The 16885-nt window shown below is 35.6% G+C and overlaps 1 protein-coding gene and 1 long non-coding RNA gene across 2 annotated transcripts; both read right to left on the bottom strand.

Moving 5' to 3' along the window:
• Positions 1 to 3097: 3097 nt before the first annotated feature.
• Positions 3098 to 5722, bottom strand: LOC114459366 (receptor-type tyrosine-protein phosphatase-like N; the record flags this gene model as incomplete). Its single annotated transcript, XM_028441640.1, has 4 exons — positions 3098 to 3340; positions 3985 to 4058; positions 4879 to 4943; positions 5541 to 5722. Coding segments are annotated over 4 exons (393 nt in total), but the record flags the coding sequence as incomplete, so codon positions are not given.
• A 3579-nt stretch (positions 5723 to 9301) lies between these two features.
• Positions 9302 to 13074, bottom strand: LOC114459372 (uncharacterized). The gene is made up of 3 exons (XR_003673325.1): positions 12363 to 13074; positions 10825 to 10922; positions 9302 to 9342 (listed from the first exon to the last, which is right to left on the bottom strand). It is a non-coding gene; the product is annotated as an uncharacterized LOC114459372 (long non-coding RNA).
• Between the last annotated feature and the right edge of the window lie 3811 nt (positions 13075 to 16885).

Below are 16885 nucleotides of genomic sequence, written 5' to 3'. Positions count from 1 at the left end.
ATTGCTGTTGTTTTTAGTTGTTTCTTCAAAGAGGAAAGTCTTTTGATGCCACACACGCCCCCAAATAAATCCCCCCTCACTACACCACACCCACACCCTCCGAACTTTTATCTTATGCACAGTCATCCCAACTTGTATAAAAATATACCCACATTTGTAAACTGCTCCTGAGATAATCCCCCAGAAGACAAAATTTCTATGGAACATTTGTATTGATTTTCAATGGGATGACAGCATTTTGTTCATTTTAGTGTGCCACAACAGAAAAATTTTAAAACTGTTCAAAACAAGGTTACTATCATTGTATGACCAACCCTTAGGGCAAATGAACAAAGAAAGCTCATTCAGTTTGGATCCCATTTATGAAGGTTATGCAAGTATTACTGACTCTTCAAGAGCAAAAATGCGTTTAGAATGCATACGGGTCAATAAAGGGTTAACTACATATAAGTTATGACACATATTTGGTATGTTTGTGTCGAGCAGAAGTGGTTCTACAAGTCTTGAGTTTTTAAAGTATAAAAAAATATTAAAATATAGTGATTTTATAGCTGCTAAAAGTAGAGGCCACTTTCCGGGCCTTATGGGTGTTGAGCGTGATTTTTTTTTTTTTCCAGTCCCAGCTCTGGGAGGCTATGGAAAACTACTGAAATAGCCAAAATGAACTTCTCCAAAAATGATTATCCTTAGACAAATTTGAGGAACATCCAATAAAAACAGAAAAAATGCCATAAAAATGAAAATGTCAAAGTACACAAAAAGTCCTTAGGGTGCTGTGAGGGTTATATTTATATATATTTATGATATCTATTAAACATCTGTAGTTGTAAAATACTACATATAAATTCAAACAATGATAATTGTTATCATTGTTTGATATCATTCATTATCATGAATGTCAACAGTGATAGTGGGTTATTTGTAGAGAGGTCAGTCACTGGTCATCAAACACTCGACATCTCTCCTCAGACCAGCTGTGTCTTACACCTAATTTTAACCTTTTTGTCCAAATGTGACGAAATGGGTATTTTGGTCATCACGGCCGTAAAGTATTATACTGTTACAATATTGACAGAAAAGAGCTGTATTTCTTACAGTAATATACATTTTCTACTTTTACAGGCAAATAAAGTTTCTTTTTATAAGTTTTTTTCCATAAAATTTTCAAGCTTTCTACTGTTATTTATATGGAAAATAATCGTAAAATTAATTACAATGAAAGTATGTTGGATTAACAGAATTTAGTTTTTTTTATCAGTAATTTTATGTTTTATGTTTTTATCAAATTTTAACTGTAAGTTTTAAAGTATTATACTGTTGCAATATTGACAGAAAAGAGCTGTATTTCTTACAGTAATATACATTTTCTACTTTTACAGGCAAATAAAATTTCTTTTTATTAGTTTTTTTCCGTAAAATTTGCAAACTTTCGACTGTTATTTATATGGAAAATAATCGTAAAATTAATTACAATGAAAGTATGTTGAATTCACAGAATTTATTTTTTTTTATCAGTAATTTTCTGTGTTTTTATCAAATTCTAACTGTAAGTTTTAAAGTATTATACTGTTGCAATATTGACAGAAAAAAGCTGTATTTTTTTACAGTAATATACATTTTCTATTTTTCCAGGCAAATAACATTTCTTTTTATACGTTTTTTTCCGTAAAATTTGCCAGCTTTCGACTGTTATTTATATGGAAAATAATCGTAAAAATAATTACAATGAAAGTATGTTGAATTAACAGAATTTAGTTTTTTTATCAGTAATTTTCTGTGTTTTTATCCAATTTTAACCGTAAATTTTAAAGTATTATACCGTTGCAATATTGACAGAAAAGAGCTGTATTTTTTACAGTAATATACAATTTCTACTTTTACAGGCCAATACTGACGTTGTTTAACAGTATATCACTGTAAAATTTACAGATTTTTTTTAGAGTGTACATATGAAAGACAAATATTGTTCTTTTTACATCACTACATTTCTGTAGATATTCTCATCGCTACGCACTATTATTTTTAGTTTTCTTGTTATTCATATATGTAACCAGAAGAAGTCACACGTGTGGCACCTGCAGCAGTTGAACACAAATAGATTTATTGAAGATCTCACATATACAAAATAGCATTTGAACAACAGAGTTAGAATATATATATATCATTTTTTTTTTTTAGCTATAGTTTTCATTTGCTTGAGGTAAACAACACAATCAGCGAGGTCACGTGATCTGAATGGCACACAAAGAGGACCACGCTGTTTTTTTTTTTCTGCAACAGGAAACACATTTTCCACAGCTGGAGCCACACAAATGGAGATTGAATGGTTTCACTTTGAACAGAGTGAAGCGTCAGTCACAGTCCAGCCCTCATTCATTCATATCCTCTGAGAATCAGCTCATTTAGTTCTGTTTTTGGAGTCTGTTTTGTCGTCAATTTGTGAATTTTTTTTGTGGTCGTTTGGGGGATTTTTCTCTCATTTTGTGAGTTTACTTCGGGGGCCACACAGAATTAGACCGAGGGCCAGATCTGGTCCGCGGGCCGCCCTCTGCCCATGTCTGCTTTAACTTATTTTCTCTATCACATTGATATTATTATTATTTTGTGATACATATCCTTTTATTTACTGCTGAGATTGAACGGACATATTGTAAACGTCAGAGTAAATTTAGAATTTAGGAAAAAACAAAAGCCTTTTTATGAATGTGAACTTTAATGAACATATTATTTAAGATTATATTTAGCGATTTATTTGTTGAAGGAACTGTCCAACAACATAGATGCAAAAAATACCCAAAATTAGAGAAAAATACACAAAATGACAGCAAAAATGAACTAAATGATGAAAAAAAACCCACAAAGAATGCACAAAATGGCAGGGGAAAAAAACGCACAAAATAACTGCAAAGACACACAAATTTACTCCCTAAACACACAAAACCATCTTCAGGAGCTTAAATTTAGAATCTAGAATTTAGAACCTTTTTATGAATCTGAACTTTAATGAACATATTATTTAAGATGATATTTATTGATTTATTTGTTGAAGTTGTTGCGTTGTCTGCTGACGAAGACAAATACAGACATTTGATAAGTGAGCTTCCAAAGGCAGAAATCTAAAGGAATCCTGGTTCTCAGGAAGATAAGTAATGAAATATTTCCTTTGAGCTTGACATCATGGCGGACTGTTAAAGGCAACAAACACAGAGCTGTATTTTGTTTTGAGCTAAAGCAGGAATCATGTGTAGAGGCTGGTTTCCCATGCTTTTCACTGGGGGAGAGCTTTGAGGATGGCGTTCACCTCCTCGGCCACGGCCGTCAGTGCAAACTCAAGCTGGTCCTGGAAACGCCAAAGAAGCACAACAAGGTGTGACCATCCATCCTCTGCAATCATCACATCATAGTAATATGGTTTTTTATTAGAGAACACTCAAGTGGTTTTGTGCAGCACCCAAAGTAAACACAAAAAAATGACTCCAAACAATACACAAAACAACAGAAACACACAAAATATACAAAAACAAACCCGATCATACAAATCCAATTTTTTTGGGGCGGTAAAAGGAGCAATTCCGACACCTTAGTTATTGCACAGGTTATTGAACGCACCGTTGTATTAGTCGCAATTTAATAATCTAGCAATTCTCCAAGAAAAATCCACGTAAAGGCCGCTATGTGACATAGGTCGCACCCAATTGGCTGATGAGGGTGACCTTCAAACAACAGGCTGCTGTACTCCTGTTAACAGAGTATTACCACGTATTCTGATCTGTTTCAACCAATGAGTTTCCACCTTGGCCGCACCCTAAACTTTAAAGGCAAAAAATACGGCCTATACGGTGCAAAATATGGTATCAGTATTTTCTTGCTTTCCTAAAAAAATGCACAATAATTTGAAAAAATGTGCGCTCAGCATAGAAAGATTGTCTGCAGGCTTTGAGTTTGACCCTCCTGGTGTCAAAGCATTGATTCCTCTGGACTGACCTTGGTGTTAACCATCCCAAGTCTCTGATCTCTGATGTGCTCCAGTGTAGCAGCGATGTCAATCTCTTTCACTCCTGCAACAACAACAGAAACACTGTGTGATGTGTAAAGATCATGGACAAAAAGCTCATAACGTAACCAATCTGTGGGATTTCCACAAAGAAAAAATCATGAAAATCAATAGAATTAAAATTAAAAACTACTAATAGAAACATCAAAATCATGAAACATCATTTAGAGCAGAAATGGGCCAGTGGCAGCGGTTGCCCCCAAAGTAAATGCACAAAATGACACAAAAGTACACAAAACAGCAACAAAAATACTCAAAAATGAACTAAATGATGGGGGGAAAAAACACAAAACATAAAGAATGCACAAAATAGCAGGGGTAAAAAACACAACATATGAAAAATACACATAAAACAACTCCAAAAACACAAAACAGAATTAAAAAAAATGCACAAAATGACTCCTTTAACAAAATACAGAAGAATAAACAAAGACAATAATAATACACCAAAATGAAAATACACAAATGACAGAAAAGTACATGAAACAACAACAGAAATACACAAAATGATAGAAAAGAAACAAAAAACAGAAAAATAGACAAAAGGATGAAAAATACACAAAAATGACTCCAAAAACACACAAAATTACTAACTAAACACATAAAATGACAAAGAGGGACAACAAAAAAGACGGAATAACTGACTGACATGTGTGTTATCATTCCTTATTTCTGATGTAATCAAAACAGGCTACATCAAATATCAGTATTATTATGTAGTATTTTACCTAAAAGCACAAGATGATTGACAGAGAAGTGTAAAAAAAAAACTGGAACTTTATTTTGAAAGGAGGACTGACACTTCCTGTGATATTTGTATTCACCTTTGGCCATGCGGTTGAGAACCATGTCGATCAGAATGTACGTTCCAGTACGTCCGGTGCCATCGCTGCAGAGAAAGAGAGAGGGATGAGTCCGAGCTTAACAAGCAGCGAGTAAAAGCAGCTTTACCTGCAGTGCACGATGATCGGGCACGAGCGTCCTCGGTAACACTTGAATTAGCAAACATCTGCAGGCTCTCCTGGACCCTTTTAGATCTAGAGCAGAGACGGGCAACTTTCATCACAGCATGTGATTGTATCTGATCTGATGGTCACATCCACCTAGGTGTTAACACTGCTCTCCCTTTTTATCCCTTTTCTCCCTATAAGAAAATATTTCTTACCCTTCCTTAGGTTAATTAAGCAATAAAATAAATCAATTTATTTTATTGCAATAACAAAACATGCATTACTGTCTCATAATGATTGCACTTCTTGTAGTGTTGACCTTTGACAGCATGTGCAGACAAGGTAAAAAAAAAAAAAAAGCTTAGCACGTAGCAGCAATGTCTGAGCAGAATCAAAGGGTAAAGGGTTGTGATTTGTTTTATTATTTCATTTTACAAGATTAAAACATTTTAAGGTGCTATTTCATTTAAACTGAAAGTTTTGATTCCTCTTTTGAGGGTTTGACCGTCGTGACCTCTGACCTGTGCTAACAGTACCTGCGGAAGTCCAGCAGAGGGCGTGTGGAGGTGGGGATTCCTTGAGCTGGCCAGCTGAGGAAGTGGAACTGAGTGAGGGTCCTGGTTTCCTGCGTCTGCACGTTCTTCAGGTAGAAGCTGCGAACCAGGAAGTCGTTACACCAGATGTGTTCAGACACCAGGTTCACCTGGGAAAAGGAACATCAGGAAAAGGCAGTCATACATGGGCAACTAATCACAGGGAGGCCACAAACATGTGATTGTATCTGATCGGAGGGTCACATGATCACCATTCATATCAGCATTAGAATAACAAGCAACCTGAGCATTAACACAGGAAGGCTTTGTATGTTTGTGTTAAATATTTTTTGATGTATTTTGGATGTCATTTTGTATATTTTATTTTCTTGTTTTGTGTTTCTGTTGTCCTTTCGTGCGTTGTGTTGAGTAAGTTACAAATTACTCATTACTTTTCAAAAAAGCAACTTACTTTTTTACTTAACATTACTTAGTTACTGCTTCCAGAAGGTAACTACTGGAAGCAGTACATTACAGTACATTACTTATAGATTACTTACTTGTGTCACCAAAAAAGAATCTAATGTATTTTTAATGTTTTTTTAAAGCTATTTAAATAAAGGTCAACTACAAAGTAGTTGTTCAAAACTCTCTCAAATGACATTTTGTCAATTAAAGCAATTTAGTCTTCAAGAGTACTTGCTACTTAAAATACTACTCTTTGTAAATAACACCGAAGCATCGGGGAGCTAGGAAAAACTGAAAGTGTTAAGTGTGGGAACATATTAAAGTGGACATCAAGCTCAACATGTGTTTTATTTATTTATTTATTTTTTATAAAAAATTTTTTTCCTTGTCTGCACATGCTGTCAAAAGGTCAACACTACAAGAAGTGCAATCATTATGAGACAGTAATGCATGTTTTGTTATTGCAATAAAATAAATTGATTTATTTTATTGCTTAATTATGACCATCACCAGCCCTCCCTAAGAAAGGGTAAGAAACCTTTTATTATAGGGAAGATATAAAAAGGGAGAGCAGTGTTACACCTAGGTGGTCCTCCTCATGAAAGAGTAAACACATTTTTGCGATATTTGAGAGCTTTTTCGATTTTGCGCATTTCCAAGGGTAACCCGGTCTGACAGCAGCGGCCAACCACACACAAAGCAAATTAAGGATTTCAAGAGTTAATGTAGCTAATTGTAACACAGCGTTAGGCACATTAGCAGGTTTCTGTGGGATGTTGATGAATGAGTGGTGTGTCAAATTCAGTGCCATCTATATCATGGCTGTATACGTGCACCCTCGGGCCAACGCTAGGGTTGCCATGGGAACTTTGTGTAACGTCATCGCCAGGGAATAGAATAGGTATCCTTAGAGCACTTTTGTTGTGACAGGGGATTTTAACCACACCAATCTGAAAGACGTGTTACCCAGGTTTTACAAAAACTTTAAGGGAAAAATAAAACTCTTGACACACAAACATATCTGGAGCATACAAAACCAGTGTGCCCCCACCTGGGACAGTCTTATAATTTCTCCATGTTTTTAACACCAGCCTACAGTCCAATCATTGCCACAACAAAGCCTAAGATAAAAACCGTACAGATATAGAGGAAGGAGGACACTTCATCACTCCAAAACTGCTTTGATGACACAAAATGGAAAGTTTTCATGGACTTGGACATTGAGCAGTACTCCTCCACAGTGTTAAAAAGTGTTCTCAAACCAGAAGCCCTGGTTCAAGAACACAGTGAGGAACGTTAACGTTGGGGCCCGCAATGCTGCACTCAGACAGATCCGGGGACCGGGACACCTACAGGCAGGCCAGGGCTGCATTAACCAGGGGCATCAAAACTGCAAAAAGAGGCAGTATAAAGAAATAGTTGAGGATAATTTCCAGGGAAACAACAGCTCAGACATGTGGAGAGGACTCTAGACCCTCACAGACTACAAACAGCGTTGTTCTGCCTCAGCCTTAAAGCTTTTAAGTGACAGTAAACATCCACACACACTAAAATTGGACCTTAAAAAAAAAAAAAAAAAGTCTTTGTGCACCTTTTTTTTCCCTTTCAGCAGTTCAAAAAAAGGGCGTCACGAATAACGTACCTACACATTCAGAATGTTGATGATTGTCAAAAAACTAAAATAAAAATTTAAAACAAATCACAATAACAGACTGGCTGTCTATTATCAGCAGGAAATCTCTTTACAACTCGGGTTTCAAGGCTCTATATACGTATATACAGGCATGTGCAAGAGGAAGAATAACCCTGAGGACACCAATGTCATCTCTGCAATAGTGCAGCACGCATTTTATTCGAACAAATACCTGGTATAAGTGGGCAACATTGGGCAAAAAAAAAGAGAGGGATTTCGTTACAGATTTTTGGATCTCACGCAGTAGAATTTGCTGGGATGTCACATGTGCAAACCTCCGATTCTAATCTGGATAATCTCATCGTGGTCATTGGGTGTAATTCCAAGTCGAAGAGTCTCCCCTGGACGCACGTCTGTATATATATATTTACATATATATTTATCTATGTACAGAGTTGAACCCCCAACTTCAGCTCCATTTATATAAATACAGTCCCTGGGGGTTCTGTGTCCCTCCTTCTCAGAATACATCAATAAACACATCACTAGGAGTTTCTACAGGTCATAGGTTACGTTCTTTCGCTTCTGTCGACATGCTGGGCTCGTCTTTGTCTTCTAGCTGTATGGATGCAGTGGGAGGGGGTGGAGGTGACGGCAGGTCAGTTTTAAAACCACACTTGCATGTATGTACATCATAAAAGGACAGGAGTGTGGGGAAGAGGGCGGAGTCTCCCTGAGTCTCTGACTGGAGGTCCTTGGACTGGAAGCGATACAGAGGAAGAAGCGCAAGTTGAAACTTGTCTGAAGGTTTGTGGGCTGAGTGGCTGACTTGGAATACATGCATTTACAGTTTAAAAAAAAGAGGATGAGGTGTTGTATTTGGATGCACACTGATGAGTCAAAACAAGTCAGAAAATTCCAATAAAGATCAGATTATTCAGGATAAAACTACCTCGACTTGAAAACCAGTTCACAGGGTCACAGGACGCTGACAGAGCACCAGTCCGTCACAGAGTTACCTCATTTGTAAGGCACTGCTTTTCATTTCTTTCGGCCAACAAACGACCAGTCACACGTTTGACTGTCCTGTGGCCAGGTGTGTAAAGGATGAGATTAACCAGTTTATCCAAACAGTGACACCTGGTGGTTCTCTCACAATATGGAAACAATAGAAACAGAATGGATAAAGTTGCTTAAGTGAAATTTCTCCCTTAGTCCTATTTAACTGCAAAAAAAAACAACAACTCATGGCATTTGTAGAGATGGTATCTATTAGTATAAACTATAATTAAAACCAAACGGAGCATTAGCCGACACTTATTAACAATTAGAGATATTTAATAAAAAAAAAAAAAAAAAAAAACAAAACAAGAAACTGCTTAAAATAATTAAAACTCTGGTTAGGAGGCATGCTGTACTGTATTTAATAAACTATATATAGCGGAAGATCAGGCAGGTTGGGATGGCGGCGTGGAGGGGAGGAAGGGGGTCAAACGTTATTTCAGCTGGCTGTGGTGGTTGGTTGTGTGCGGTGAGTATGCTCGTTGCGGAGGAGAAGCGTCATCTCATCCGGCCCGTTTTCAACAGGATCTGGGTTTCAGGAACAATGATGCTGGCAGGTGGAGTCGTTGGTTGTGTTCGGACTGAGGCGTGCTGTACAGACCGCGACGTCATCAGGCCGTTTTGGTATTGATCTCGTGTGATCTACGGGAAGGAAGGAGACGGAACGTTATGGGTTCGTCTTCAGTAGGAGGCGGAAAAAAACACTCGTGGTGTGAAGCTGGGTGTGATGGTCCTGTGTGAGGTTTATCACAAGCGTCTCCAGCCACTTTTGTTTGCTTCATTTAAATTATTTTACACTTGTCTTACCGTATTTGAGTTACTGTGTAGGAGTTTGGGGAAAAATGTACAGAACTAACATCCAACAGTTATTCATAATGCAAAAAAAAAAAAAGAGCCATCAGGATTGGATTATTCTTCAACATAGCAGATTTTAAACTCCCAGACCTCATCCAACTCAAAACTGTCCAAATGATACATAAAGCACTTCCAAAACAGTTGCAGAAAAGATTTCCAGAGAGAGAAGGGGAATATAATTTAAGAGGAAAATGACATTTCAAGATGCAATGTGCTAGAACAACAATGAAAAAGATGAGTATAACAATAGCAGGGGCTAAATTATGGAAGTGCCGAAATGATGAAATAAAACAAAGCAGCATCATAAACCAGTTGAACAAGCTTTATAAATCATATACCGTACAACAACAATTTGACCTAGGATGTATATGCATATAATAGTATAAAATATATTAATACTCAAACATAAGAAAAAGTATATATTGTGATAGAGCATATTATGAATTTAAATATTGCCACTATATTTTGTATTATTTCAAATTCAATTGATATTTGTGTAGTAGTGTATAATGAGCAGTAAAATATTAATATTATGTACATGCATGTGTATGTACTGTATGTATGTGCATACATGTACAGACCCTATTCAAAAAATTTGAATATCATAGGAAAAGTTGTTTCATTTCCATAATTCCATTCAAAAAGTTAAACTTTCATAGATTATAGATTCAGGGTCCACAATTTAAACGATTTCAAGTATTTATTTGTTTATTTTTACATAAATTGGGCTTCCAGCTCATAAAACTCATGAAAACAGGAATTCAAAAATTTAGAATACTGTGAAGAAATCACCATTTACTTCTCAATTTTTGCATAAAAAAGTGAGAGCATTGCAACCCAAATCATGACTGACTGTGGATATTTCACACTGGACCTCAAGCAGCTTGGGTTCTAATCCTCAGCCGTCTTCCTCCAAACCCTTGGACCTTGTTTGAGTCCGGTGTGGTGTCGAATCCCACTTCTGACATTTATTTTTTTTTTACATATTAAACACAGCAAATTCCACCTTTAAAAATACATAAACAAAAAAAAAAGAAACATTTTAGGTTATTTCCTAGGTTAATGTTAGGGATAGGGTTAAAGTTTCATTTATTCAGACTGACAGTTGGCAGTCCAAACATGTCGGGAAATCAAAGTAAATTGACTGAATAAATTAAACCTGAACATATTATTTAAAAGAAAAAAAAGGCAAAATTAAGTTGCTGGAGTTAAATCTAAATGCACCGTGTGGGACAATGATACATTGATAATATCTATAATAGATCCAACCTTGACAAACTGCACGTCGGTGAGAGCTCGAACATAGAAGTCAGGTGTGTACTGCTGAACGGGGTACAACCCACTGATGTGTGACGGAGAATGAAAATCTGCACACAAAATGAAGAAAGAACATGTTGGTAACGGACTCCACTCAAAAGTGTGTTCAAGTGATAACCGTCTTTTAGATTGTCCTGCATACTAAACACTACAAAAGCAATCACATGATCCTTTATGTAATGATGTGAAATCATATCAAAAGAGGCCTTGTAAGTACTAGATGCAGTGCGTCCTTGAAGGCGTGTTAGGATTTCTGAAAAGAATAATTAGTGACACAAAAACAAGACACACACACACACGCAAATGTCAGAAAAATGCAAAGTGAACCAAGTCTTAGTCGGCGGGATGAAGGAGGAGCGAGTCATGTTATTTCAATCATTATCAGCTTCACATCTAAAACTCAAAGGCACGCGTCAGGTGTCTACATCTACACGAGCATTCTGTGTGTTAATCATCACGAGAATGATTCATTCCTCTACAGACGAGTGTTGTTGGACTAAAAGTGGTGCATGCTGCCCACAGAAGTGGAAGTAACACTCAAGTTCAATGACATCAAAACAAAAATCCTTAAACTCTCGTTAAAACACAAAAAAATTCTAATCCCTAAAAAAGTGAACTATTATTTGGTGCCCCTTGTGGGCTATTAAGGTATTGCACCCAGGACTGGCTACAGGATTAAACATGTTTAACAGATACTTTATTCCCTCAAAAAAAGATTACATTTGATAACACATAGGGAATAAATGCCAGTTGTGCTCATTTTTAAGGATGTCCCGATACAGCTACTTTAACTTCTGATATGATACAAATATTACAGCTTTGGATATTGTGCAATACTGATATTGATCAGATGGGATTTCAGCATGAATCATACATACTTTCAATACTTACTTTGTGTGTCGAATGTTAGAAAAGGCTTAATCAAGTGATATTAGTCAAAATGAGTCAAACCAAAGTCAGCAACAGTAGTTATGAGTAAAACTGACCCATTGGTTCTTAACCAATAGTTTGCATAAACTTTAAACCAGCTTAAACTTAATAATGTTTTTACAATTGAATAAAATAAATGAAAACTAAATTAGAAGACACTAAAAATAACCTCAATAAATCCAATAAAAAGAAAAACATGTATTGAAGTGCTAATATTAGAGATTTAATCTAATACTCTTTTTTTTGGTGATATTGGATCGATATTAGATATTAATATTGGATCGAGACACCCATACTATTTTCAGCATCATATTTTCATAAGAATTCATATTCTAGTGTGGGGGTTCATTCTGATTGGGTCATAGTGGACTTAAATAGGAATAGATGATCAAAATACTAAAAGGAAAATAAATATAAAATTAGCCTAAAAAAAAAAAAAAAATGATACTGGCAGAACTCTCTATGGTTGTATCTACACTACAGAATCTTCCACACGTGTCACTCACACACACTCATCTCCAGTCACGGATGCAGGCTTGTTACATGGTGTGTGTTATTACCAGTTGGCGTGAGTCGTCCAGCGGGGTGCCTCAGTGAGTCATAGGAAACAGTTTTACCTGGACACATCAGCGGCATTAGCTTCATCAACGTCAACTAGTCTACTCAATTCTATCTAGTGACTAGTAGTTAGATTTCATTGTATTAGTTAAGAGCTTTGATTTTAGTTTTTAAAATGTGGAAACATTAAAGATCCAGCAGGCACCGTTTGATTTCATCCCTTATTTAAAGCCCACCACAACATGATTATCATCCTATGCTAGTTAGCATTAGCAACAGGAGAAATATAAGTAAAGGTTGGTTGGTTTGACAATTAATGCATGTTTGTGTCTGGAGCTTTGGTTTTTTTTTAATATATTGATAATAAACATGCATACACAGGTTAGCTAAATCTCTTAAGTTCATTTAACTTCCTTGAGTCAAAAACTGTGAAATATCAAACCAACCAAATACATGTAGTGTGCTCTTTATTCCATTAACAGTTTATATACTGAAGCAAAACAAAAATATTAAAACATATTTATATTTTTTTTCTCTCCACATCAGCATTTGTCTTAGACTTGGTAGACCTCGATAGGAAATTATTCAAGGAGCCATTTCTTTAGACGTACCATACTTCTGACACTAGGTGGTAGAAATGTGGTAGTTATCAAATAATACAACTTAAAAGCGGCTTATTTGGTTACGTAACAATGACACAAAATGTAACAAGACCCAAATTGTTATTTGAAAAAAAAAAAAAAAAAAAAAAAAAGATTTAATAAAACCCAAAATGTAATAACTGGGCAATAATGTGACAAAAGTGCTGAGGCCAAAATGTAAAAAACAAAAAAAAAAATGTGATAAAAACCTAAAATTTTTACAACTGCTCAATGATGTAACAAGATGCAGAGCCCAAAATGTAAAAACTTTAAGCGTTATTACATAATTAAAGCCTTATGGGGAATTGACACTTACCTTCAAATAAATATATATAAATATAAAGTTTATAGAGCGTCTTGCTAAATTACTGACTAAATTTAACATTTTGTGTTTATTACCTTATTTTTTTTTATTTTTTTTTTTTTACATTTCGGGCTCAGCTTTTTTGTTACAATATTGAACAGCTATTACATTTCTGGTTTTATTACAATTTTTTAATAATAATTCAGGACTTGTGACATTTTGGGTCGTTGTTACATAACCAAATAAACTATTTGATAACTACCACATTTCTACCAACAAGTGCCAGAAGTATGATACGTCTAAAAAAAAAAAAAAAAATGGCTACTTGAATAAATCTTTTTTTTTTTTAAAACAAAACTTCTTTTCTCACCTTGGCAAACACTTGAACCTTATTTTAGGTCCCAACCCACAAGTTGAGAACCTCTGCCCTGTAATGAATTCCCCCACTGGATCCTTAAGCATTGTAGGTGTGAGAGGTTTATGGTTAGCCTACCTGTGATGAGTTAGTGTGAATAAAGTTATTATGGATGAATGAAGTGACCCAGTTCCAAAACAACAACTTTCACTACAAACCTGTGAGATCTTCACAACACTAAAGGAGTAAAGTGGTGCTTTTTGGAGCTGGGCAGTGAAATTATTAGTCTATGATCTAATGGGAAAGCTAATGATTTTTAATTATTAAACCACTGGTTCTCAACTGCTCTTGGATCGGGACGCAACTCCTCCTAAAAATAACAAGCCATGGCCTAAACCTAGTAAACTGTTCAAATGTGAACGTGAAATAATCAAGATTATAATAGAGCAACATTAGAAAAAAAATGTAATGTACACAGTAAAACATTTAAAATCTAATTATTTTCTACGGAGCACAAATATTTCCTTGAGTACTAAACTACTACCCCATTATTTAGACAATAATAAACAGAAAGTGCAACAAAAAAATAAAAATGTGTTACTACTTAATCACTGAAAAAGTGTAATTTATTGGACCTTTTACCAACACAATGAGATTCACCACCAATTGTTAGAGATGTTAATTTCTGATATAATGATTTTATTTTAAAGGATACAAAAATATCCTTCAAAATAAGAGGACAGTTCTCTTTTCTTGACCAAGGAAAGACCTGCGACCTACTGTAAATATGTCTGTGTCCCACTTTGGTGTTCTGACCCACAAGTAGAGAACCACTGGATTAAACAGTATTGATGTAAGAAAGAGGAACATAATTACTAAAATTAGGTTGGAATAAATACTCACCCCAAAGCGTTACGTTTTTTTTTTAGCCGACATAAAAATGGTGACGTAAAGAAACGAGAGAAATAACTTGACGCTACGCGGAAGCATCTTCTGTAGCTTTGGTCATTTAAAGATGAGGCAACTTGATCCTTGCAGGGGATTCACATCCCACCCTCTTCTTTAAAAGCTCAGACAATCATTTCCTATTCCTCCAGTTTAAAGCCAGTTTTGCACTAAAAACACTAAGTTTTTAGTAATTCTCTCATAATAACTCAATTTGAACAAAATTCATGAAGGTAAATATATATTGGGAAAATAGGAAAATAGAATGTGATGTGAGAAGTTGAAGGAAACATTTCAACAGGTACTAGGGCTGGGCAAAAAAAAAAATCAATTTAATCGATTTATTGAATTTGTAGGAAAAAAACCATTTTTATTTTGCAAATTCGAGTTTAAAAAATAAATATATATATATATATATTATATATTATTTTTTTCCCATTTTTGTTCCGTCCTTGTGAGTTCCTGTGGTGCAATGTGAGCCAGCCCCCTCTTTGTTTACCCTTTTAATTGTAATGTTATATGTTATAAAATATGTAGTTATCTGATTTCGTAAACAAAATTGAAGCTATTGTGAAGTTGCTGTTGCACTTTTCTTAAACCTGGGTTAAAGCTTGAAATTGTTGAATGACAGAGCCTTATTTACTTTTTATTTTGGGATTGTTCTATACATTTTACCTCCTGAGGACAATCACAGCAATAAAGTTGCACTTTTGATATCATATCTGATGTTCGCAGTCATTTTTAAGTGCATTGAAAATCGAATCTAGATTTTTTCTTTAAAAAATCTGAGATTTTTTTTTAGCGAAAATCCCCCAGCCCTATCAGGTACAAATTAGTTTTGCTATGACTGTAAATATCAGTATATACTTTTGTAAATATTTTTTTCTGTGACTTCATATTCAGATCACGCACATGTGAATATTTTCTTTGGGTTTAATTTTAACTTTACCGGTTCACATTTCTTCCCATCATATAAATAAATAATATTTTTATACAAGTTAAAATGTTAACATGCATGTACACATGTTTTTCCTTCAAGTTCTCGCATCTGATTCTACAAGCTCTCTCCAATTTTGCAAAAATATCTACCTTCTTAAAATATAGTGCAATAATCTGCATGTACAGCAGTTGGCAGACATGAGGTAGTGTAACAGCAATAAGGAATAGCTCAAGGACAACAACACCTAGTGTTTTTGAGTAAGTGTGGGGAAGTTAAACAATAGTTTAGGCTGCACGTGTTTGTTTTTAAATTAAATCCAGTGTACCTTAGACTTATCTTAATAATGTATGCATTCAATGGTAATATTAGATATAAATAACTGCAGTAAGAAGAAGAAAAAAAAGATGATACGCGCAAATGAGTCTACACAAATCCCTTTGGAGAAACAAGTCTCCTTAAAGTCCTTGAGCATGAGTGAAGAAACCTTACCCATGACCTACTATTAAACCTTTCAGGAATCTCGTACCCCCTCTGTTATCAGATGTTCATTAACCCTGCCTTACAGCACCCAGACATGCCGGCGTTTTACCTGGCAACCGAGAGAACAGAGAAAACCTCTTAAAGGAGAGGAGGCGAGGACGAGGTACAGCCAGACTGAGAGAGAGAGGGAGGTGGGGGGGGGGGGGGGGAGGAGATGAATGATGGGACACAGGGGAGGGAGAGGGAGGACAGTCAATGAGAGCAAAGGGAGACAGATCTGTTTCCAGAAAGGACCAGGACATGCACCACCATGATGAGATGCTGCTCCGCTGAAAGAACATCACATCAGGTTACACGCTGTTTGGAGATGAAGTGGAAATGGGACCACTGACTGTTACGGAGCCTTTTCTGACGTTGACTGGGTCAAACGATTGACGAAGTGAATAAATGTGGCTCATGAAGAACAGAAGGTCAAGCAAATATAAAAGCATGCTTCACAAAAGTCTCCTCGACACCTAAAAGACTAAAGTATGACATGAGCTGAGGAAAAAAGGCCAGGAATCAATGGCTGTTATGTTCTGAAAGCTGCATTTTAATCTGTCGTAGTTTATTGTTGTTAACGTTATAAATAGCCATGAAAAGGTTGAGACCAACACAAAAAAGTATCATCCAAAGACAAAAACTTGGACTTCATTAACCCTTTGCATTATTCTCAATTTTTTGCAATGTAAATCAGCACTTAATGCAATAAACAAGTACAGTGTGTGTGTGTGTGTGTGTGTAAAAGGAGAAATGATTCCATAAGTGAAAGACAGAAGTCACAGTATTGTTTCACTTCCCCATAATGAACACAAGTCCCT

The sequence above is a fragment of the Gouania willdenowi genome, unplaced genomic scaffold (assembly GCF_900634775.1).
Source record: "Gouania willdenowi unplaced genomic scaffold, fGouWil2.1 scaffold_306_arrow_ctg1, whole genome shotgun sequence".
NCBI classification, from domain to species: domain Eukaryota; kingdom Metazoa; phylum Chordata; class Actinopteri; order Blenniiformes; family Gobiesocidae; genus Gouania; species Gouania willdenowi.
This window is presented reverse-complemented; position numbering and strand designations above follow the sequence as displayed.